Genomic DNA, 26306 nt, shown 5'->3' with positions numbered 1-26306 from the left:
GCGCCTTTTCCTGGGGAATATGGCCGCACGCAGCAGCCGAGGAATAACACAAGTCCAGTTTCTGGTACAACTGACCCCGGCCAGTTTTATTGAAACAGAAAATAAAACAAACCCCAAAATAAAAATACCTTGCCTGTCCGGCACTAACTAAACATAAGATATTCCTAACTGTCACTAAACAAAACCCAGAGTTCTTCAGTACATACTGTATAGCTCACTTGCATCAGAAAGCGTCTCTCTCACACACAGATCCTCCAGCCTTCCCAGGCAGTCTGCCCATACTAATCAGGTTAGAAGCCCTATAACACTCTTACACAGCTGAAACCCTGATTAGCCCTCTGTGAGGCCAAAGACCCGAACTGGGCCCAATGTCTAGAACTCGCCTTATCTCTCTCTCAGAGCCTTTACCCAGCTTTTACAGCAAACTGAAAAGGTTCAGACAAAACAAAAAGCATTTTTCCTAGAAGTTAACATTTTCTAAAACATGTAAGACAAGAACCTGGGACAAATATACCTGCCCTCAAACACTATCCCAGTGTTCTTGTCACATATCCCCCTCCCCTGTTTCAACCTAGGGGCCGGAACACTTGTAGCCCCCAAACAGAAGATGCGAGACAATGCATCTGCGTTGGCCAATTGTGTTCCCGGTCTATGTTCGACAGTAAACTTAAAGTCCTGCAACGCTAGAAACCATCTAGTTACACGAGCATTCTTGCCTCTATTTACATACATCCATTTTAAAGGGGCATGGTCTGTCACTAGTCTGAATTGTCTACCCAAGAGGTAATATCTCAAGGTATCTAGTGCCCACTTAATGGCCAAAGCCTCCTTTTCCACAATGGCATACCTTTTTTCATGCTCATTGAGTTTCCTACTCAAATAAATGATAGGGTGTTCGTCCCCATCTCTGGTTTGGGACAGCACAGCCCCTATCCCTACCTCTGAGGCATCTGTCTGTACCACAAATTCTTTTGAAAAATCTGGTGTTATCAACACCGGTTGTGAACACAAAGCCACTTTTAACGCTTGGAACGCTTTTTCTGCATCAGGGTTCCATTTTACCATATTTGACTGCTTCCCTTTGGTAAGGTCTGACAACGGCACCGCTGTGGTTGCAAAATTGGGAATAAACCGTCTATAGTACCCAGTTATTCCCAACAAAGCCCTTACCTGTTTTTTATTCACTGAACGAGGCCAGTTTTGAATAGCATCAATTTTATTCAATTGGGGCCTAATCAGACCTCTGCCTATGGTGAAGCCCAAGTATTTGACCTCCTCCATTGCGAGGCAGCACTTCTTTGGGTTAGCAGTTAACCCTGCCTCTCTAATTGAGTCCAGTACTGCTTGTACTTTAACCAAATGGGACCCCCAGTCTGTACTGTGAATTACCACATCATCCAAATAGGCAGCTGCATATTTTCTATGGGGCCTCAAAATTTTATCCATTGCCCGTTGAAAGGTTGCTGGAGCCCCATGCAACCCAAAGGGTAACATCTTGTACTGGTACAGCCCCTCCGGGACCGAAAAGGCTGTTTTTTCTTTTGCGCCCTCAGATAAAGGTATTTGCCAGTAACCTTTGGTCAGGTCCAACGTGGTGAGAAACCTGGCTGTTCCCAGCCTTTCTATAAGCTCGTCCACACGGGGCATGGGGTATGCGTCAAACTTGGACACCTCATTTAACTTACGAAAGTCATTACAGAAGCGTATGCAACCGTCGGGCTTCGGGATGAGAACTATGGGACTGGACCACTCACTGTTAGATTCCTCTATGACTCCAAGTTCTAACATGGTTTTAACTTCTTTAGAAACAGCTTCTCGCTGAGCTTCCGGAATCCTATATGGCTTTAAATGGACCCTGACCCCTGGTTCTGTGACAATGTCATGTTTTATTATGGTCGTTCGGCCAGGCAGCTCTGAAAATATTTCCCTATTTTGGATGAGAAATTCTTTAACCTGATTTTTCTGACCAGCTGATAATGTCTCTGACACCTTCACTGCGGGGAGCAACCGAGGTGAAGACACCGAAGGGCAAGGCTCCGCTGACAGAGACAACCTATCTTTCCAGGGTTTAATTAAGTTAACATGATAAATTTGTTCAGGTTTTCTCTTTCCCGGCTGGTATACTTTGTAATTAACCTCATTCACTTTTTCCCTAATCTCAAACGGACCCTGCCATTTAGCTAGGAACTTGCTTTCCACAGTGGGTACCAAAACAAGAACTCTATCTCCAGGAGCAAATTCCTGTATCTTGGCACTCCGGTTGTATACCCTCTGTTGAGCACTTTGGGCCTGTTCCATGTGCTCTCTGACAATAGGTACCATGGCTGCAATCCTATCCTGCATTTGTGATACATGTTCAATAACGCTTCTATAAGGAGTGGGCTGTCCTTCCCACGTCTCTTTGGCAACGTCCAACAGCCCTCTGGGGTGTCTACCATACAACAAATCAAATGGAGAAAACCCCGTAGAGGACTGAGGAACTTCTCTGATGGCCATTAACAAGTAGGGCAACAAACAATCCCAATTTTTCCCATCTTTATCAACCACCTTTTTTTAACATACTTTTTAATGTTTTATTAAACATTTCCACCAACCCATCAGTTTGGGGATGGTAAATGGACGTCCGGAGGTGAGTGACCTTAAATAATTTGCACAATTCTTTCATGACCTTTGACATAAATGGAGTACCTTGGTCAGTCAAAATTTCTTTTGGCATTCCCACTCTACTAAAAACCTGCACCAGCTCCCTAGCTATCGCCTTGGTTGTGATAGTGCGTAAAGGGACAGCCTCAGGATATCGAGTGGCATAGTCCATTATTACCAGGATATACTGATGGCCCCGAGCGGACTTTAACAAGGGCCCCACGAGATCCATGGCTATTCTGTCAAACGGGACCTCTATAATAGGCATGGGAACTAGTGGGCTCCTGAAATGGGGTCTAGGGGCATGATACTGGCATTCAGGACAGGAAGAACAATATTCAGACACTTCTTTATAAACCCCTGGCCAAAAGAACCTTTGTAAAACTCTTTCAGTGGTTTTTTCTGCCCCTAAATGTCCTGCTGTAACGTGACTATGAGCTAAATCTAGTACCGTTCTCCGATAAGGCTGGGGTACTACCAGCTGTTCTACCACATCCTCACCCTTTTTGACAATGTGGTACAAGAGCTCATTACAGATGGCCATGTGGGGATACGTAACCCTGTCACCTGGTACCACAGGCTCCCCATTAATAATCTTAACATTCTCTCTAGCCTTTATCAAGATAGGATCCTTTAACTGTTCAGATGCAAACAGATCCTTTTTTACCTCCAGGTCAGGCACGCTTTCATTTCCAACCACTATGTCTCTGTTCCCAGCAAGAGGGTCCTCCCTGGACTCCCCATCTGTCACTTCCCCAGCCAAACTGGCAAAAGGCAAAGGGTCAGTAAGTTCCGAAGACACACGTACATCCATACAATCACCGGCATTATCAACTGGCTCTTCACTTCTCACCTCTGTTGATAAACGTGATTCCCACAGTTTCCAAAAATGAGGAAAATCCCTCCCTATTATGGCCTTATGCACCAAGGTGGGGACCAGTCCTACTTTAACCATTGCTGACCCACAACAAGTTTCTATATTCACTTCAGCAGTGACATAATACTGGGTATCCCCATGTATGCAAGTTACCCCAATAGGTATTTGCTGGACCTTTAAGGGGTTCACTAACCCAGCTTTCACGAGGGTAACTAAACTTCCTGAATCTAGCAAGGCCTCTACCCGGTTACCCTCTAAGAACACATCACACATTTGTTTTTCCAGCACAGGTGAAGGTACCACAGTACAGGCTAACCTAGCAAAGAAAGACATTCTGCAACATTCAAAGGCAGCATCACATTGCATGGGTTCTTGCATGACTGGGCAATTGGCAATAACATGACCTGGCATACCACATCTAAAACATTTAACCATGCGATTATCAACCCGTTTGGGCAACATAGACCGTTCTAGCCCCATTGGCCTGTCTCCAGGGCCAGTGTTTACAGTCTCTCCAGCCTTGCGTTCTCTTAACCGCCCATCAACGTTTTCCCATGGAACAGTCTTACCAGTCTTTACTGAAGGGCGCTGTCGAGGATCTATGGGTGGCTGGGTGGTCATCAGTAGTTCCTCTGCTGCCAAATACCGCTCTACCATGTCCACTAATTGGTCAGCAGTACCCGGGTTTCCATGGCTCACCCACTTGCGCAGGACCATGGGCAAAGATCTCAAGTAGCGGTCCATGACGACTCTTTCAACCATCTGGGGACCAGTTAATGTCTCTGGCTGTAGCCATTTTTTTGTTAGCTGAATAAGGTCGTGCATCTGGGAGCGCGGAGGCTTCTCCATGGCGTACACCCAACGGTGCACCCGTTGTGCTCGTACTGACAGCGTGACTCCCAGGCGGGTCAGGATCTCAGTCTTTAGTTTATCATAGTCCCGAGCCTCAGCAGGGCTTAAATCAAAGTACGCTTTTTGGGGCTCACCTGACAAAAAAGGTGCCAGCAGACTGGCCCACTGCGCTTTCGGCCAGTTCTCACGCTCGGCCGTCCTTTCAAACGTGGTCAGGTAGGCCTCCACATCATCAGCCTCTGTCATTTTCTGCAGGAAGTGACTGGCCCGTATAGAACTAGGGCTGGTCGGAGCACTGACGGCCACATCTCCAATCCGGGCTGCAAGGCTCTGCACCACTTCTGTTAAGGCCTCTCTATCCTGACGCTGTTGCCTGTAAAGTTCGTCAACAGCTGCCTGCTGTTGTCTCCTATTTTCCTCCATTGCCACCTGCTGCTGTCTGTTGGCCTCCCGCTGAGCCGCTGCAGCTTGCAGCAAGGCTTTAAGCAGATCCTCCATGTCGACAGATTTTTCAGGCGGCCTTGTAGCTGCTTTCACCCAGGACATATATCAAACCCTCAGGGGTGAGTCTCAGTAACTTCACACTGGGCTGTATCTGCATAAACCACCGTTTTCTGCAGGCCTCACAAAGCTGCTGCTTTCACTTATGCGCAGACCGGCTTGCTTGCATTCTCCACCAAGTTGTAACACTGTAGGGGTGCAAGGCGCCTTTTCCTGGGGAATATGGCCGCACGCAGCAGCCGAGGAATAACACAAGTCCAGTTTCTGGTACAACTGACCCCGGCCAGTTTTATTGAAACAGAAAATAAAACAAACCCCAAAATAAAAATACCTTGCCTGTCCGGCACTAACTAAACATAAGATATTCCTAACTGTCACTAAACAAAACCCAGAGTTCTTCAGTACATACTGTATAGCTCACTTGCATCAGAAAGCGTGTCTCTCACACACAGATCCTGCAGCCTTCCCAGGCAGTCTGCCCATACTAATCAGGTTAGAAGCCCTATAACACACTTACACAGCTGAAACCCTGATTAGCCCTCTGTGAGGCCAAAGACCCGAACTGAGCCAAATGTCTAGAACTCGCCTTATCTCTCTCTCAGAGCCTTTACCCAGCTTTTACAGCAAACTGAAAAGGTTCAGACAAAACAAAAAGCATTTTCCCTAGAAGTTAACATTTTCTAAAACATGCAAGACAAGAACCTGGGACAAATATACCTGCCCTCAAACACTATCCCAGTGTTCTTGTCACAATATATATATATATATATATATATATATATATTTCTTTTTGAATTATTTAGGAAGTGGCAGTTATTGATGACTGCCAAAGGGTAGACTGTCAAAGTCAGAAAAATATCATGCTACACGTTGCCATATATTCACCCCATGCGCTTGCCCGCTGCACGTTCTCTCCCGTGCGTGCGCATATTCACAGCTGCGTGACGGTGACGGCGCCTCCACGGCCGTGCGCATTGGCGCGTGGTATGCGCACTTACGGTAGAGTTCGTGTGCGTCTAGCGGGCGACTCAATCGTTACATAGTAAATCCAAATAGTGTGTTTTATAGATAATGTTCCCCTTAAAAAATAACTGTAAGGGGGCGTGGCCTGGTAGCCGAGCTGGAAAGACGTGCCTGAGAATAGCTCCTGGCACCAGAGCTGTAAAAGACCCAAATTGCCCTCTATTTGGCCCATATTCTGGCACACACAAACCCTGCCGCCTTAAATAACCCCCCCTACATCCGACACGTCGAGTCCTGGAGCCGGAGGAGGCCTCCTGCCTCCTTGCGGGTTGGGGCCTAGGTGCCAAACACAAGCAGGGGGCTAAATTTTGGAGGAGACCCGGCCCGCGGTGGACGAGGGCTGAGAGACCCGCCGGGAAGTGGCGAGACCCAGCTATCAGCGCTGCAGCATCACCAGCAGTATCCGTGAGTGCAGTGCCCCGTCAGCGCCCGGCGGAGAGTGAGACCGGGTGCGGGCGGCTGCCTGCACGGAGCCCTGTGGTTGCCGGGACGACCGTCGCGATCCGCCGGAGGCGGGCAGTGGGCCTTTCCAGCTTGCAACAGACGGCGGCGGCGGCTCTCTCCATTTAAGCCGGAGCCGTCTGCACTATCAACCTCGCTACCCGGCGGTGCCCCTTACGAGGGCCTGCGGGAGGCAGTCTCACAGCTGGCGGCCATCTTGGATTGGGGAGCTCGGACACAGGTGCGGCCCTCGGCGGCCGGAGGTGAGAATAGGGGACCCTGTGAGTCGGCTGGACCGCAGGCAGGAGCCCCCCCCCCGGCGGATCCCTGTAGTGTGCCTCAAATTAACATCCCTGACCTGCAGAATTGGAAGGAGATGCCCGATGAACCCGGAGCACATCGCCCGGCATTAGATCACTGCCCCCCATCACAGGCCCACTAGAGCAGCCCAGCTCACCCGGGTATACAAATAAATAAGTCCAGGGGGGACCCTCTGGCCCTATTTCTTAACCAGCGCAGACTATTTCACCACAAGTATTGTTCACCATTTACTTTGTTCTGTTTCACCTATGATATATGAGCCTGGAGCTCCACCTACTGGCAACCCTTATATCTGATCCCATCTGCAAGCTGAGTACTTTATCTCTCATAATGTGACCCGTCGGAATATGCCCTGAGTCTCGGGATCTCCTATGTCATAAAATAGGGGCTGCTCCGTCTCCGCCACCGGGACGTTCTCAAACACACTGATGCAGTGATTCACTTTAACCCAGCATATACACACGCACGCTCAACATGTCTAAAGGCAACAAAAAGCAACAAGCGGCAGCGGCCACCCTGAGCCTGAAGAAATACGCATACTCAAACACCAAACCATCAGATCAAGAGACCACAACACAACTCGACGTCTCAGACTCGGAGGACTCCGACCATTCTCCTCTGACACGAAAAGATCTCCACCTGCTTTTCTGCGAAATCAAGGAGACAAGGAGATCTGTACAAGCGGTACAGGCGGAGGTCCACACCGCTATTACCTCTCTTAAAGCCGACATCTCAGACCTGGGGGACAGGACAGACCACTTGGAGTCCAAAATGGACGAAGTGGTCGCCTTTCAGCAGGGGGTGGAGGATGATGTCCATACCCTGAAACAAGAAATGCGCCTAATCCTGGAACACCAGGAGGACCAGGATAATCGGGCGCGCCGGAATAATCTTCGCATCAGGGGGATCCCTGAGGAAGTTGATATGACATCCCTCCCCGGCTTCCTCAAGAAATTGTTTATCCATCTCTCGCCCTCAACGCCGGAAGATCAATTTCTGCTGGATAGGGCTCACAGAGCTCTTCGCCCCCGCTCTCAAGACCAAGCACAACCCAGAGATGTTATTCTACGCTGCCACTACTATTCGGCTAAGGAGGACTTGCTGCGGGAGACTAGAAAGCTTCCCAAGCTGGATTTTCTAGGACATTCCCTACAAATATTTCAGGACATTGCTCCCAGTACGCTAATTAAAAGAAAGGAATTCCGTCCTATCACTATGGCTCTGCGGGATAAGGGCATTCGATATAGATGGGGATTCCCCTTCTGCATACTTGTGTGGCACCATAACCGCCTACACTCGGCAAGGGACCTAGCTGAAGCTAAAGTCCTCCTACGCAACCTAGGTGTTACCCCGTCTCTGCCTATGCCCGAATCTCCGCAGCGGATGAATGTGGCTCCCCCCGCAGAATCGCCCGACACTCCGAGACGCTCTCTGAACCGCGACTGGACACGTGTTCCATCAACATGGAAAGCTGCCTCTGTTGGTCGCGTCCCTTGAGGACAGCCCGGCCTAATTGTTATTTTATTCCTCTGTTCTATATTGCTTATTTGTATGTCAATCTCACCCAGTTGTGGCGTTCCCCTACATCCGCCCCAACAGCGTCCCACCCCCCCGCATCCAATACACCGCCATCTAGGTGCGTTAACCTAGGTTGGCCGCTGACATATCGTTGGTTAACTGAGGGGACGGTGGAGTTGGGGAGCAGTTATCTACGTATATATCTCTCCAACTATAGGCTCCCAGACTCGGGGCACTGAGCTGAGTGCCCGCCACTTTTGATGTGTCTGACTCGGCCAGGCCGCGTCCCCACAATTGGGTCTTATACCCTTGCCCGGTCGATGTCACCTGGTGACCCCCTATGGTTTCCCCCTGACCGGCACGTATGGCCAGATGCTATCTTTTCTGGTCTCCAACCCCCCCCCTCTTCCCTGTCTCTCCCATGTTTTGTCCCCCCTGTTTCTACCACTATCTTGGTATCTGTGTTTTTTCTTTTCTTCTGTCCGTCTATACATAAATACCAATCAGATACTGCATACACTTATATTGTTTTTCTCCTGGTTTTTCGTAGAGCTGCGGTGTCTGGAGGGAGGCGATGAAGCGATTCGAGATCCGGTCGGTCATGGCTCTTAAAATCTATTCGCACAACGTTAAAGGTTTGAATAGCCCCTACAAACGCACTAAACTATTCCTCTCCCTTAAACAGGCCAAGGGAGATTTAGTCTTCCTACAGGAAACGCATTTTAAGAAGTCCCTACACCCCGACTTAAAATCCAAAGCTTATCCCCTTACGTTTCATGCATGCGATGCCACACATAAGAAGAGAGGGGTTTCCATTCTGATAGCTCCTCACCTCACGTTTGAATTGCTGGACAGTCATGCAGATAAAGCAGGTAGATGGCTTATCCTAGTGGGGAAGCTAAACGATAGCCTATGTACCCTAATTAACATTTACGCCCCAAACCAAAACCAAGCTACATTCTTCGGGAGAATAAGTGCACAGCTGACTAGCCTCGGCCGAGGAGAAGTCATCATGGCTGGAGATTTTAATGAGGTACTAGATGCCTCCCTGGATAGGTCAAACCCTCCCCGTCCTCGGTCCCCTCACCATCCCCGCCCGACTTTGGCGTCCCTTGCTTTGCTAAACCTTTTGAAAACCCACTTGCTATTCGATTCATTTAGGGTATCTGAACCACTGACCAGAGACTACACCTTTTATTCCTCGGTACACAAAACCTACTCTAGAATTGACATGATCCTACTCAGCCGGGATATATCCTCAAAAATGAAATCTGCCGGCATTCTCCCTATGATATGGTCTGACCATTGCCCGATCACTGCCGAACTCCAATCCATCACCCCACGACCTCCCCCCATTTCCTGGCGTCTGAATGACTCCATCTTACACAACCAAGAAGTCACCACTCAAATTAAAGACTGCCTGGCCGAATACTTCCTTCTCAACGACTCCCCAGAGATTTCCTCTACTACTCTGTGGGAAGCACACAAAGCAGTCCTCCGAGGCCATCTGATAAGCCAGATGGCTAGGTTTAAAAAATCCCAGAAGATTAGTTTCCTCTCCCTCTCTACGAAACTCCAGGCCCTTGAGCGTCAGCATAAACTTTCCCCTACCCTGTCTAATCTAGAGCCCCTACTAGAGGCTAGGAACGCAATGTCACTCTCTCTGTCGGAACGCACGGCGAAGACTCTTCAGAGGCTTAACCAGACCTTTTACGAGAAAGGCGACAAAGCCGACAAAATCCTGGCATCTCGCCTTAAAGCACAAAGATCCCGTAACAATATCTTAGCGGTAAATTCCGAATCTGGTGAACTCACATATGACCCAGGGGGTATAAACAGGGAATTTCGAGATTATTACGCCAAGCTATATAACTTAAACCCCAAGGCACCAAACCCCAACCCTCCTGATGCATTAATCTCAGAATTTCTCCGCCGAGCAGACCTCCCCCAACTATCGGTCACTGACTCGGTAGCTCTGAACAGTGACATCACGGAGGAGGAAATAACGGCCGTCCTGAGAAACCTTAAATCCTCTAAGGCCCCTGGCCCTGATGGCTTTTCGGCCTCATATTACAAAAAATTTGCCCCCCTGTTGGTCCCCCATCTGCGGGTACTATTTAACGCAGTCCTACACGGCGCCCCATTCCCAAGTACCATGCTGGAGGCCAGAGTAATAGTTATACATAAAGAGGGCAGAGACCCAAGAAATTGCGCTAACTATCGCCCCATATCCTTATTGAATCTGGATATTAAAATATATGCAAAGATCTTGGCCACCCGCCTCAACGGTGTGTTATCTGAACTGATACACTATGATCAGGTGGGATTTATCCCAGGACGCCAAGCAAGAGACAACACTAGAAAAGCGATCAACATTATCCACCTATTGAATAACAGGCAAACCCCATCTATTATCCTTTCCTTAGACGCTGAGAAGGCGTTCGATCGTATCTCTTGGCCGTTCCTTTTGCAGACGCTTCAGGCGTACGGGATATCGGAGGAATTTCTCACAGGGGTCTCAGCACTCTATTCCTCTCCGATAGCAAAAGTCCTTACTAATGGGATATTGTCCCCCTCCTTCCCATTGACTAATGAAACTAGACAGGGATGCCCTCTCTCCCCCCTGGTGTTTGCCATGGTCATCGAACCATTAGCAGCCATGATAAGGAAGTCCGGCAGTGTTCGGGGAGTACAGATGGGCGCACAGGAGTCCAAGATCTCCCTCTTCGCCGACGACGTTCTACTATCTCTAACCCAACCGCAATCTTCCCTACCCGCCCTATACAAGATCATAGAGGAATATGGTTCCCTCTCGGGATATAAAATAAACTACTCTAAATCGGAGGCCATGCTGCTCCATGTCCCTGGAGACCTCAGGCGCTCCCTACAGTCCTCTTTTGACTTGCGTTGGCAGACTAATAAGATCAAATACCTAGGAGTCTATATTACCTCCCACTATAACTCCCTATACTCTGAAAATTTTCCACAAATACTGAGCAAGATCAAATCAGATTTGACAAGATGGAGGACCCACATCATATCCTGGCTGGGTAGGATAATTGCCCTCAAAATGACAGTTATGCCACAACTTCTATATCTTTTTCAGACCCTGCCTGTGAGGGTCCCGGAGAGGGTCCTCAGGGATGCCCAGGCCTCATTTGTGAAGTTTGTCTGGAACGACAAACCTCCACGGATTGCCTTTAATATACTCCGACTTCCTCGCTCTGAGGGAGGCTGAGGTTTCCCCGATATCAAACTCTACTACATGGCTAGTCATCTCAGTCAAATAGTGGCCTCATTTGCACCCCGTGGCTGTATCGCCTGGGTTGATCTTGCCGCAATTTCTATAGGGATGCGTTCACTGGCTTCGCTGTGGGGCCTGGGCAAACCACACCGGCTGGCTCTTAGGGACATCTCTCCTTCCCTTAAGTTCCACCTATCTACCTGGCACAAATCTATTACGAAATACTGCTTATCTTCCCCACTCTCCCCTCTTACACCCCTATGGGACAACCCAGACTTTCCCGCCGGGATCCCCCCTCGTAAGTTTACATCCTGGTTTAATGCCCAGATCCTTGTGGTCCACGACTTATCCCTACAAGGCCAGTGGATGTCATTAGATGATATCAAATCCAAATTCCCCTCAATGTCCCCTCCCTTCTTTGAATATTTCCAACTCCGCCACTTCCTCCTATCCCTGCCACAGGCCGACGCCCAGAGGGACCTTACACCCTTTGAGACTCTATGTCTTGCAAAACCCATAAGCAGAGGCTTAATCTCGCAAATATATACCCTGTTGGTTGGGACCACCTCTGGGCCGCAGACCCGTCATGAGCGGGAGTGGGAGAGGGACTTGGGCCCCCCCCCTGACGAAACCTGTTGGGAGGAAGTACGGGAGGGCATTGCTAAAAGTTCATTATCTACCCGACTCAAGGAGACATCCTATAAATTGTATTACCGGTGGTATTATACCCTAGACAAACTATCGCGGATGTTCCCTTCTGCCACCCCGGTATGCTGGAGGGGATGCGGCCTAAGGGGTACTCTCCTCCATATATGGTGGACATGCCCACGTATCGTGAACTACTGGAAGAGAGTGCTCGACATATTGAACTCGTTAGCAGGGATTAAGCTTACACTAGACCCATGGATGTTTCTACTGGCCCGCCCTCATCCGGACCTTGACCCACTATTGAATAAATTATTTTCCCATATATTAGTAGCGGCTAAATCCTTGATAGCCAAAAACTGGAAAACCGCCGCCCCGCCCACAATTCCTGCCCTGAACAATCATATATGGTTCGTAGCCAACATGGAAAAAATCACCTATTACCTGCATGACTGCCCCCACAAATTTGAATTAGTTTGGGGTCCATGGTTAACCGTACGGCCCCTCTCAATATAAGATTCAAACCTGGCCTCTGACCGTGTCTCATCGACCTTCGAGTGGGACGCGCTTGGACCCTTCCTCCGGACACCGCCACGCATTCTTAGTACCTGATTACCCCTGCATTACTACATATTATACAGGTATGCCTATCCCATAAGTAGTGTTTATAACTATAGTGGATAATCCAGCTGTTGTACCCCCACAGCTGCATAGAACGGACTTGTTGTCCCCTCTCTTCCCTTTTTTCTCTTCCCTTTCTCTCTCTCTGTTCCCCCTCTCCCCCCTCCCGCTACCTGTTGATGTTCCCATTTTCCCCACTTATGCGCTCCTTATATGAGGAGAAATTTTGTTTAAATGTTTAACTATTCACAAAATAATTGAAAAATGGACACCTTGAAGACTGTTATGTACATTTTATTATGCCACTGTTTTTTTTTGTTTTTGTGCCATGTATTGTTGATCTTTCAGTCTCTCTTGGTGTGAATAAAGAAAACTGTTTAAAAAATAAATAAATAAATAACTGTAAGTTTGTTTAATGTAACTGGTCCCTGGACAGAGGAATTCCTCTTTTCATGGTACAAAGGGTCAGACAGGGTTTGAGCAGTTGTGTTTGGTACCTAACTAAAGAACATTTTATTAGAAACAATCCGGTGCTGGTTAGGTAAAGATTAATCGCTCCTGCGTATAGTTATGTCTATTAGTAGATTCTGGACATTTGCTATATTTGCGGTTCATTATCCATGCGGCGGGAATCTTCAGATTCCCTCCCACCTGAGCAGTTTGATATAGTCACAGCCCACCTGTTCAAACTAACCTATGACCTTTTGTTATGATGCGAGGAGACATTCCTGTGTCCAATGGACAATGGTATTATAGGTCCCTTTGTAGTGTACTGTATGCAGTGTATATAAGATCAGCCAGCCTGGGCAGCTCACTCTCTCACTCTCCACAAACGGTTTTCATCTTGACTAACTTGGAGCTGGTACCAGGAGCTGCGCAGCGATCATTCCCCAGTGTGTGTAAGTTATTCTCTGTAGCCAACTTGTTCCCTGTTTGTATTGGCCATACTCTGTCTCTCTCTGTTATTGTATAAGATTGTGACGCTATAGTGTATTTATGTGTAGTTATTCTGCTTAGATATTGATGTTAGACTGTAGTGTATGAATTGTTAACTGTATTATTTTTCTACATCAGCTAGACATTGTTAGTAAAGGTGTTGGAACCTTAGCAAGGTATTGTGTGTTTATTACATTGCAGAGGGTAATAGGAGCGTCTCAATCGCTCAAGCAGCTTTAGCATTGACAAGGTTAAGCAGCGTTACATCGCTACAGTATTTCAGTACAAGGTTTACAGTATAAGAGTATCCTTTCTGTGTGTTGCATTCAAGGTTTACTGAGTGTCATCCCGTGAGCGTCTGCGCCGCTCGTGTTCCCCTCATGGTCTCGAGTGTCCGCTACGCTAGTAGCTTAGCATTACGGTAGTCGGCCGCCTATAGCGTGCTCGACACCACGCATTAGTCCGTGAGCGAGCGTGTCGCATGTGCGTCTCGATCACGGCCGAGCGTATGCAACGCTAAGTGCGTACCCTTACGGTACCCAATACGCCAATTGCGTACTGAGTCTCTTACCTGTATATAGTGAAGGTTATAAGGTAATCAATCAGCATTATCAGTGCATTCCAGCCAAACTGTTCCACACTTCTCATGTCTTTCTTGGCCAAGACAGGAGGATTTGCTGCTTGCACCACATAAGCATCTACTAAAGGGGGAACCTCCCCTTAGTATACTTTCCTGCCGGAAGGGAGTAAAGGACATAAGCCTTTCAGGTAGCTTGTTATGCGTAATCCAGGCTTTCCGCATGAGTTCGGTAAGCTGATAAAGCAGAATTTCCTCTGTTGTAACGGCTTTCTGTTGAAGAGTTGGGTAAACACTGGAGATTTTAGGCTTTGGAGCTCCTCTTCCTCTGTGCACTGGAGCAGGAACATCCACTTACAGGGATTTTCCTGAACAGAGGAAAATTCAGGATCAGAGACCTATGTATCATCTGCCCCCTGATCAGACAATACCTCAGAAGCTGAAGCCTGTGCAGACTGATGAAGCTACAGCACATCTCTGCGCTCTGGCGGCCAAACGGTCTGTCACCTTGTAACACTTGCTGAAAAGCGACAAATGTTTGCGCCAAACTCTGCACAGAGTGGAAGTATCCTCCAGAGAGGATGTATAGGAGGGTCTACCAGGCAGGTTATAATTGCTGAGGAAACCCCATTGCAGGAGACAGAGTAGGAACTGACATGCAATCAACTGGCTGCATCATAACCTGAGATAAGGAAGGTGTCCAAGGTGGTTCCTGTACAGGTGCTGGTGGGATGGCCTGTCTGTATATAACAGAGACCATCCAATACAGGATCCCTCTGCTGCCTGAGGGGATAAACCAGCTGAGCAGGATTTCCGCAGTAGCTGGCAACAAGTCACATACAATGCATAACAACTGGGCACTGAATCGACTATACAAGCCTCAGAGGCTGTTAGAATAAGTACTGTATAACCTGGCCCGTGGGAGAGGTATACAGGAGACTAGACCCGGCTCCTGAGACTTGCTGTGCCAGGCTAGTGTAACAATGGCTGCTGAGCATCTCACTGCGGGAGGAGGGTAGAAGTAACAGCTCAAAAGGCGGGAAAATCCTCAGAGGAATCCCACCGTGGTCTGGGGAGGGGCTAATGCCACCTCCCCTATGCCGACATAAATCCCAGGGCTGACCCGGCCTTTACAAGTGTCTCCCACTACCAGATACATATTACAGCCCTGGAGGTCTAGTGGAGGAACGCGAGTAACCCGGACCCCGCCGTCAGTGCCTCCAGTGGTCTCCCTCAGCAGAGGATAATGGCCATTGTGTATTGTAGTACGTGTGATTCCCAGCAAGCAGGGTATGCGGCCTGGGTCCACAAGGAGCTGTTTGCTAGAAAGATCCAGCTGGTGCCCGCTGAGATCACTGGCCCAGTCATCAGTGTCGCTGCACCGGAGGAGTTGCTGGTGCAGTAGCGCAGGTGCCCTATGGGACGTCCCCGCTCCTTACCCTGACAAATAACTAAGAAGTAAAGAAAATCCTAAAAGAAAGCTTGGAGAAGCTGAACAGCAGCTCCCCTGTCTAACGGTGCATTCTGCTCCTGCCTGCACCAAAGACTGGATAGCCTGGGGCTGGGGAATGGGTGTCACGATCCGGGTATCTGGACGCCATTACTTACCCTTCAGATGCCTCCTAAGGCGGGCTCAGCGTTCCAGGACCGGATTCCGCTGTTCCTGAGTTTCCACATGCAGAGTGGTCTTTTCATCAGCCGCGGCCTCCGCTGTGCCCGCGTGGTTAAATGTGCATCTATCAGCCTGGCGTCTCCTGTCTCCGGTGGCCGGCGCCGCCATTACTGTTTCCCAGACCACATGGATTACAAACCAAACTTCCCTCCAAGTGTCTGCATGGGCGCAGCCATCTTGGATTCTGTCATCTGATCATTTCCACCAATCTGCTGTCTGTGTTGTTGATTTGCATAATTGCCTAGCCAACCCCTTCCTTGCTGCAGGTATAAGTAAGCTGTACCTGAGCAAGGAAGACGTCAGTGCTTTGGTTGTCAAACCTAGTTCCTGTTTGTCTCTCTTCTATGATTGTCTTCCAGGTTCCAGCTCCTGTCTCAAGACTTCCACCATAGAGACCCGCACCAGCATTCCACCTGCGGTGTAGCCTGACTCTCCAATCCATTGTGGATTCATCTGTTTCCAGCTACAACACTACCTGCTTCCAGCCTCAGCTTCCAGCAGAGTACAGCTTCCCTTAAAGGGCGGGTGTCCTTTCTACACTTTACCACTCTCCACCGGAATTATTATTTTTCCGCTCTCAAGTTCTACATTTCAGTTCACATTTCATCGCTCCCAAAGTTCATTTATTATTTAACTGGTTCCAGCCAGTATCCACTCCGTGCTAACAACAGTCTGGTTCCAGCCAGTATCCACAGCAGCTGTTTTACCTTCTGCAACCCAGCTCTTCCTGGAACACCAGCTGGTACAATCCTGGGTTATCTCCATTGCTACAGCCGGGCCTGGTAAGGACTTTCCATCTAGAAGATCATAAGAACTATCTCACACTACCAGTGCCCTGTGGCTCCTGCCATGCTGTAGTACTCAGGAACTGTATTTATTCTTTGCTGACTTTTACGTTTTCTTTTATTGCTGCTGTGATGCAGAGTTGTCATAATAAACATCATTGACTTTTATCTAAGTTGTCGTGGTCACGCCTTCGGGCAGTTATTATTCATGTTACTTACATGTCCAGGGGTCTGATACAACCTCCCAGGTTCCGGTACATCTCAGCCCCTACAACTGAGGCTGCCTCCCGTCAGCTCAGGCCCTCAGTTGTGACAGTAAGCACTGACCTAATGAATCCAGCCAGAGACCAGGATCAAGCGGCCAGGCCGATGCAAGAACTGGCAGCCCGACTAGAACATCAGGAGGCTGCACAGGGCCACATCATCCGCTGTCTCCAGGATCTCTCTACTCGGCTGGATGGGATTCAGACAACTCTCCGTGGATCAGGCGCGTCTGGTGCGTCAACCACAGTGACTCCAGCTATAACCCCACCCACCTTACCCATTTCTGCTCCACGTCTTCATCTTCCAACGCCAGCAAAATTTGACGGATCTCCAAGATTCTGCAGGGGATTTCTTAACCAGTGTGAGATTCAGTTTGAGCTACAACCTGGCAATTTTCCCAGTGACCGTACAAAAATTGCCTACATTATTTCTCTTCTCAGTGGCTCAGCCCTTGATTGGGCATCACCGTTATGGGAGAGGTCCGACACCCTGCTATCTTCTTACACTGCATTTGTGTCAACATTCAGGCGCATCTTCGACGAGCCAGGCCGGGTAACTTCAGCTTCGTCTGAGATTCTCAGTTTACGCCAGGAATCACGTACTGTAGGACAATATCTTATACAGTTCCAGATCCTGGCATCCGAACTGGCATGGAACGACGAGGCCCTGTATGCTGCATTCTGGCATGGTTTATCCGAGCGTATTAAAGATGAGTTAGCTACCAGAGACTTACCCTCCAAGTTAGATGAGCTAATCTCACTTTGTACGAAAGTTGACTTACGTTTCAGAGAGAGAGCAACTGAGCGTGGAAGATCATCTGCTCCAAAATCTTCTACTCCTCCTCCTCGCCAACTGTCACCAACTACAGATGAACCCATGCAAATTGGCCGTTCCCGTTTAACTCCTGCTGAGCGCCGAAGACGTCTCTCCGAGTTTCTCTGTCTGTATTGTGCAGCTCCGTCTCACACCATTAATGCCTGTCCCAAACGTCCGGGAAACTCCAAATCCTAGCTCGCCAAGGAGAGGGCCGGCTAGGAGTAATGATCTCCTCTCCATCTCCTCAAGATTGTAACCTCCCAGTCTCGCTTCAAGTTGCTCAACGTTATCAGAACTTCATTGCCCTCCTGGATTCCGGAGCAGCTGGGAACTTTATTACTGAAGCCTATGTTAAACGGTGGTCCCTACCCACCGAGAGACTTCCTTCGTCCTTTTCCTTAACTGCTGTGGATGGCAGTAAAATTTTTGATACAGTTATTTCTCTAAGGACTCTACCAGTTCGTCTGAGAGTGGGAGTTCTTCATTCCGAACTTATTTCATTTTTAGTGATTCCAAGAGCCACACATCCTGTGGTCCTGGGCCTTCCATGGCTCCGTCTTCACAATCCTACAATTGATTGGACGACTACGCAAATCCTGGCATGGGGTTCCTCCTGTACTAAGACATGTTTGTTTAAAGTGTTGCCTGTCTGTTCTTCCTCCCCCAGGTCGTCTGATGTTCCACCTCCTCCATATCAAGATTTCACGGATGTGTTCAGTAAAGCTTCTGCTGATATCCTTCCTCCTCATAGAGAATGGGACTGCCCGATTGATCTCGTTCCAGGGAAGGTTCCACCTCGAGGCCGAACTTATCCGTTGTCTCTCCCCGAGACACATTCTATGGAGGAATACATTAAAGAGAACCTAGCAAAGGGGTTCATTCGACCTTCTTCTTCTCCAGCCGGCGCAGGCTTCTTTTTTGTAAAGAAGAAAGATGGTGGTCTGCGGCCGTGCATCGACTACAGAGGTTTGAACGACATTACCATCAAGAACCGCTATCCTTTACCCCTGATTACTGAGCTCTTTGACAGAGTTAGCGGAGCTACCATCTTTACAAAGCTGGACCTGAGAGGTGCATACAATCTCATCCGGATCCGTGAGGGTGACGAGTGGAAGACCGCATTTAACACCCGTGACGGACATTATGAGTACCTCGTCATGCCCTTCGGATTGAGCAATGCTCCAGCTGTCTTCCAGCATTTCGTCAATGAGATCTTCAGAGACATTCTATACCGTCATGTCGTGGTCTATCTAGATGATATCCTTATTTTTGCCAACGATTTAGAGGAACATCGTTTCTGGGTAAAGGAGGTTCTGTCCCGTCTCCGTGTCAATCATCTCTACTGCAAATTAGAGAAATGCGTCTTTGAAGTCAAGTCCATTCCGTTTCTAGGGTACATTGTGTCCGGTTCCGGACTAGAGATGGATCCTGAGAAACTACAAGCAATCCAGAATTGGCCGGTACCCTTAACCCTCAAAGGGGTCCAGAGGTTCTTAGGGTTCGCCAATTATTACCGAAAGTTTATACGAGACTTTTCCACCATTGTGGCGCCTATTACTGCTTTCACCAAGAAGGGTGCTAACCCGTCCAAGTGGTCTGAAGAAGCCATGCAAGCTTTTCATCTTTTAAAACAGAGGTTCATCTCTGCACCTGTCCTGAAACAGCCTGACATCGACTCTCCTTTCATCTTAGAGGTGGATGCCTCCTCCGTTGGAGTAGGAGCGGTGTTATCTCAGAGGGCTAAAGATGGTCATTTACATCCTTGCAGTTTCTTCTCACGGAAGTTCTCCCCAGCGGAGCGCAACTATGCCATTGGCGACCAGGAGTTGCTAGCCATCAAGCTCGCTCTAGAGGAGTGGAGATATCTGTTGGAGGGAGCTTCTCATTCAATCACCATCCTTACAGACCACAAGAACCTTCTATATCTAAAAGGCGCACAATGTCTCAACCCTCGTCAGGCCAGATGGGCACTTTTCTTTTCCAGGTTCGACTTTAAACTCCAGTTCTGTCCGGGCTCTCAGAATCGCAAGGCCGATGCCCTTTCCCGCTCATGGGAGCAAGAAAATGAGTCAGAGTCTTCAGACAAGCATCCTATTATAAATCCGTTGGCATTCTCCACGGTAGGGATGGACTCTACGCCCCCATCAGGGAAAAATTTTGTGAAGCCGACACTAAGGAAGAAGCTCATGCATTGGGCCCATGCTTCCCGTTTTGCCGGACATACAGGTATCCAAAAAACCCTGGAGTTTATCTCTAGGTCCTATTGGTGGCCAACTCTGAAAAAGGACGTTTTGGAGTTTATTGCATCTTGCCCAAAGTGTGCTCAACATAAAGTATCCCGCCAGTCGCCTGCGGGGCAACTGGTTCCACTATCTGTTCCCCGTCGACCATGGACCCATTTGTCGATGGATTTTATTACAGATTTGCCCATGTGCAACAAGTTCAATACCATCTGGGTGGTAGTTGACCGGTTCACCAAGATGGCACACTTCATTCCTCTCACCGGTCTTCCGTCAGCTTCCAAGTTGGCTCAAGTATTCATACAAGAGATCTTCCGACTCCACGGTCTTCCAGAAGAAATTATCTCAGATCGAGGAGTTCAATTCACAGCCAAATTCTGGCGAAGTTTATGTCAAGTCCTCCAAGTCAAGTTAAAGTTTTCCACGGCTTACCATCCTCAGACCAATGGTCAAACTGAGAGGGTGAATCAGGACTTGGAGGCCTTCCTCCGCATCTATGTGTCCTCCTCTCAAGATGACTGGGTTCAATTACTTCCCTGGGCCGAGTTCTGTCATAACAACCAGTATCATTCTTCATCTTCCTCAACACCATTCTTCACCAACTTTGGATTCCACCCTAAAGTCCCTGAGTTCCAACCGCTTCCAGCAACTTCTGTTCCCGCAGTGGAGATCACCTTGCATCAGTTTGCCAATATCTGGAAGAGCGTACGATCAGCTCTGCTCAAGGCATCGTTCAGGTACAAGAAGTTTGCGGATAAGAAGCGTCGAGCAGTTCCTGCTCTCAAGGTGGGTGATCGGGTATGGTTATCCACAAAGAATTTGAGGTTAAGAGTTCCCAGTATGAAGTTTGCACCTCGCTACATCGGTCCTTTTAAAATTGATCAAGTCATCAATCCTGTTGCTTACAGACTCCAGTTACCTCCCTTCTTAAAAATACCCAGGACATTCCATGTTTCCCTGTTGAAACCGCTAATCTTGAATCGGTTTCATTCCTCACTTCCACCAACTCCGAAAGTCCAAACTCAACGAGGCGTTGAGTATGAAGTGGCCAAGATCCTGGACTCACGTCACCGTTACGGTCAACTTCAGTATCTCATTGACTGGAAGGGCTATGGTCCTGAAGAACGCTCTTGGACCAATGCCTCTGACGTCCATGCTCCTGCCTTGGTCCGAAATTTCCACGCAAAGTTTCCTTTAAAGCCTAAGAAGTGTCCTGGGGCCACTCCTAAAGGGGGGGGTGCTGTCACGATCCGGCTATCTGGACGCCATTACTTACCCTTCAGATGCCTCCTAAGGCGGGCTCAGCGTTCCAGGACCGGATTCCGCTGTTCCTGAGTTTCCACATGCAGAGTGGTCTTTTCATCAGCCGCGGCCTCCGCTGTGCCCGCGTGGTTAAATGTGCATCTATCAGCCTGGCGTCTCCTGTCTCCGGTGGCCGGCGCCGCCATTACTGTTTCCCAGACCACATGGATTACAAACCAAACTTCCCTCCAAGTGTCTGCATGGGCGCAGCCATCTTGGATTCTGTCATCTGATCATTTCCACCAATCTGCTGTCTGTGTTGTTGATTTGCATAATTGCCTAGCCAACCCCTTCCTTGCTGCAGGTATAAGTAAGCTGTACCTGAGCAAGGAAGACGTCAGTGCTTTGGTTGTCAAACCTAGTTCCTGTTTGTCTCTCTTCTATGATTGTCTTCCAGGTTCCAGCTCCTGTCTCAAGACTTCCACCATAGAGACCCGCACCAGCATTCCACCTGCGGTGTAGCCTGACTCTCCAATCCATTGTGGATTCATCTGTTTCCAGCTACAACACTACCTGCTTCCAGCCTCAGCTTCCAGCAGAGTACAGCTTCCCTTAAAGGGCCGGTGTCCTTTCTACACTTTACCACTCTCCACCGGAATTATTATTTTTCCGCTCTCAAGTTCTACATTTCAGTTCACATTTCATCGCTCCCAAAGTTCATTTATTATTTAACTGGTTCCAGCCAGTATCCACTCCGTGCTAACAACAGTCTGGTTCCAGCCAGTATCCACAGCAGCTGTTTTACCTTCTGCAACCCAGCTCTTCCTGGAACACCAGCTGGTACAATCCTGGGTTATCTCCATTGCTACAGCCGGGCCTGGTAAGGACTTTCCATCTAGAAGATCATAAGAACTATCTCACACTACCAGTGCCCTGTGGCTCCTGCCATGCTGTAGTACTCAGGAACTGTATTTATTCTTTGCTGACTTTTACGTTTTCTTTTATTGCTGCTGTGATGCGGAGTTGTCATAATAAACATCATTGACTTTTATCTAAGTTGTCGTGGTCACGCCTTCGGGCAGTTATTATTCATGTTACTTACATGTCCAGGGGTCTGATACAACCTCCCAGGTTCCGGTACATCTCAGCCCCTACAACTGAGGCTGCCTCCCGTCAGTTCAGGCCCTCAGTTGTGACAATGGGTACATAGTACATCCAGGGACCTGAAAGTTTAACTGTTTGGTGACCAGTTCTCTCCAAACCACCTATACCCCATGGTAATTCCTGTGGAGCCTGAAGAAAAAATGTGAAATGTTTGGCTGTAACAGAAGGCAGCTTGCTGCAGGGCTGCGGAGCGCTACAATAATGAGTGTCTGCAGTGCAGCATGGTGGAGGTTCCTTGTAAGTTTCAGGCGGCATTTCAGCAAATGGATTCGGGATTTGGTCAGGAGTAATGGTGTCCTCAATGCTGAGAAATACAGGCCGGTACTTATACATATGTACTACTACAGTGCCTTGCTAAAGTATTCACCCCCCCCCCCCCCTTTTGCATTTTTCATGTTTTGTTGCCTCACAACCTGGAATAAAATGGAAGGTTTGCATCATTTCATTCACAGAACATGGCTACAACTTTGAAGATGTTTTTTTTTTTATTGTGAAGCAAACAACAGCTAGGACAAAATAACAGAAAATGTCAGCGTGCATAACTATTCACCCCCCTAAAGTCAGTACTTTGTAGAGCCAGGACCCCACATGGTCCATGTTTTGCAGGTCGCCTGTAGATTTTTAAAATGTGACAGTTGGTGATACACAGTGCAGCTGCTAGGTGACATGGAAAACGTGAACCGTGTGGGTGCCTGAGGACCGAGTTTGAGAACCACTGGACTAGACCATTCCAACACATTTAAATGTTTCCCCTTAACCACTCGAGTGTTGCTTTAGCAGTATGCTTCGGGTCATTGTCCTGCTGGAAGGTGAACCTCCGTCCCACTCTCAAATCACAGGCAGACCGAAACAAGTTTTGCTCAAGAATATCCCTGTATTTAGCACCATCCATCTTTCCCTCTACTCGAAACAGTTTCCTAGTCCCTGCTGCTGAAAAACATCCCCAAAGCATGATGCTGCCACCACCATGTTTCACTGTGGGGATGGTGTTCTTGGGGTGATGGGATGTGTTGAGTTTGCGCAATACATAGCATTTTCCTTGTTGGATGAAAAGTTACATTTTAGTCTCATCTGACTAGAGCACCGTCCTCCATACATTTGAGGAGTCGTCCACATGCCTTTTGGCAAACTCAAAATGTGCCTTCTTATTTTTAACACTAAGTAATGCCTTTTTTTCTGGCCACTCTTCCATAAAGTGTGTGGAGTGTACAGCTTATTGTGGTCACATGTGCAGATACCCCAGTCTCTGCTGTGGAACTCTGCAGCTCCTTCAGGGTTACCTGTGGTCCATGTGCTGCCTCTCTGATTAATGCCCTCCTTGCCCGGTCTGTGAGTTTTGGTGACCAGCCCACTCTTGGCAGGTTTGTTCTGGCACCATGTTCTTTCCATTTGAAGATGATGGATTTGATGGTGCTCCGGGGGATCATCAAAGATTTGGATTTTTTTTATAACCCATGTGATGATCCTTGTATGGCTTGCACCCGGATCATCCAGTAGTAGTCACCCCTAAGCCACGCAGGCCCGTAACCCAGGAAATGTGTATTCTTAAATGTCAGTGACTAAAGGACCTATGTGTACAGGAAGTACAGGGCTGACACAACCCCCTCTAAAAACCCTTACAGGAAACTACAATCACCTGAAGAGGCTGTGACATCACAAATGACTCCAAGGGGTTAACAGTGACTCATTTTATGATCCTCTTATGGTCCACCCCCTTATCAGCATAATTACCTGGCTTTGTTCTACCAGGGATTGTTTCCAGACTCCCAGGCACCAGCCCAGCAGGGAGCCAAGCTGCTCAAGGGACATTTTACATTTCTAGGATTCAAAAGCCAGCCAATCCCTGCACAGAATTCAGTGGACCTGTACATTCAGGGATTCAAGGGACAACCAATCCCTGCACAGATCTGAGGGATAAAAGGAGGGGTAAGGCAGCAGCTCTGTGTTCTTCAGATTGGATCTGTTCGTGGTCACTGTCCTTGTGAGGCAGGACCAGAGTGGAGGAGGCTGAGGTCCCTCCAGACCCAGTCAGGCTTATTGACATCAGCCAGACCAACAGCATACCCCAGCAGAGGCAGCCCCCCAGCAGCAGAGACACAGCCAGGGATACCCGCTCTCGCAGGAACTGTCCACGGTGATTGGGTTGAGTGGGCCAGCCAAAAGCTGGTAACTCCCCAGTGCCTCCTATTCTCAGGAATAGAGGCAAAGCAGGCCAAGCGGCCGGGATTCATCACAAGCAGGCCAAAGCAGCCGTGATTCATCACAACCAAAAATAATATACCTAGGTATATAACAAACAGCGCTTTTGTCATCAGCTACTCAGACTATAAGCTGCTGTAAATATAGGGATAGTCAGTCCCTTTTAAACAAAAAACAACATACAAGAGAAAACAGCGCTTAGTGATGGCAATATTCCTACTAATAATCAATTTCTGTAAATATAATTGCTTTAATAAAATATAAAATATGTATAATTAAAAATTGGACTTTTGTAGACATATATAAAAACACCTCATTCAATTAGTATTTACACCAGCAGAATTGCATTTGTCCGTTCCTTTTATAATACCTCCTTATCCGCCATATTGCAAAGTCCCGGTTTTATATTGAAACTCCAAGGATAAATGTACCTTAGTCACTGGAGGGCTTGTTAATACAGGTTGAGTATCCCATATCCAAATATTCTGAAATACAGATTTTTTTTGAGTGAGAGAGATAGTGAAACCTTTGTTTTCTGATTACTCAATGTACACAAACTTTGTTTAATACACAAAGTTATTAAAAGTATTGTATTAAATGACCTTCAAGTTGTGTGTGTAAGGTGTATATGAAACATAAATGAATTGTGTGAATGTACACACACTTTGTTTAATGCACAAAGTTATTAAAAATATTAGCTAAAATGACCTTCAGGCTGTGTGTATAAAGTGTATATGTAACATAAATGCATTCTGTGCTTAGACTTGGGTCCCATCGCCATGATATCTCATTATGGTATGCAATTATTCCGAAAAATCCAATATCCAAATACTTCTGGTCCCAAGCATTTTGGATAAGGGATACTCAACCTGTACTGGGATCGTTGTGTCCAGAGTCCTCACAAAAGCTGTGACAATCGTAGGTATATTCCAAGGATCCGGTCAGTGTATTCCAAAAGTTCGGCGTCCTATTGCAGGAGGTTGGTCCGGAAAAGTGCTGGTTGAGTTTCCCAAAGAGGTGTGTATTGCCTAACGCGTTTCACCGCTCCTGGCGGCTTTTTCAAAGGTGACGGTCAGTAACTGGTTATGTCCTTATATACCTGTAAGTCCAATATGGCTGCTAATTGCCAGGTGGTAACCATCAACATTTAACATATGTAATATACTGTATAATATAATGTGCATAAGGGTTTATAGGAGGCAGACCTATTGATATACAAAACTGAATATCAATCATCATAATCATTTTAATAAAAAATCATTCAGGTATTCATCAAGGAAAAAGTATTACTTTATGATTTTCCAATCATGTGATCCAGTTCATCCAATTATAATGCATCTATGCCGGGTCGTTGCTTAGCAACCATCAAATACAAAATCTTTTATTTTGATTCTCGGTTCATAAATATAGTTTCATATAGACCCAATATAGTACCACTCCTTATATATTTCTTACACAATATTAATTCCACAACAGGGGAAAAAGTAAAAGAGACCCACGATCTTATAGCGCTGGGTTCGTTCAATTCACTGACCTGAGCACATGATCCATCACATGACCGCTCACGTCTAAAGGAGAAATTGATCGTGATAGGTCATTCTGGTCATTTGGATAGACATGTGACTGATTGTTGCTAGGCAATTCAGTAACATGACATACGCTTAGTTCTTTACGTCCCTTGTTTCTCAGTATTCCGGTCACGTGAGTAATCACCTGGCCGGACGC

The 26306-nt window shown here is 47.7% G+C and overlaps 1 protein-coding gene across 1 annotated transcript in view; it reads left to right on the top strand.

The window, feature by feature from the left end:
* The window catches only part of LOC135056932 (uncharacterized), a 227017-nt gene that overhangs the window by 82108 nt on the left and 118603 nt on the right, over nt 1-26306 (top strand). Inside the window, exons 14-15 of the mRNA XM_063962712.1 lie at nt 7111-8137; nt 8727-11341. Of these exons, the coding sequence (XP_063818782.1) occupies nt 7111-8137; nt 8727-11341 (3642 nt within the window). The remainder of the gene's footprint in view (nt 1-7110; nt 8138-8726; nt 11342-26306) is intronic.

The sequence above is a fragment of the Pseudophryne corroboree genome, chromosome 3 (genome assembly GCF_028390025.1).
Source record: "Pseudophryne corroboree isolate aPseCor3 chromosome 3, aPseCor3.hap2, whole genome shotgun sequence".
Lineage (NCBI taxonomy): Eukaryota > Metazoa > Chordata > Amphibia > Anura > Myobatrachidae > Pseudophryne > Pseudophryne corroboree.
This window is presented reverse-complemented; position numbering and strand designations above follow the sequence as displayed.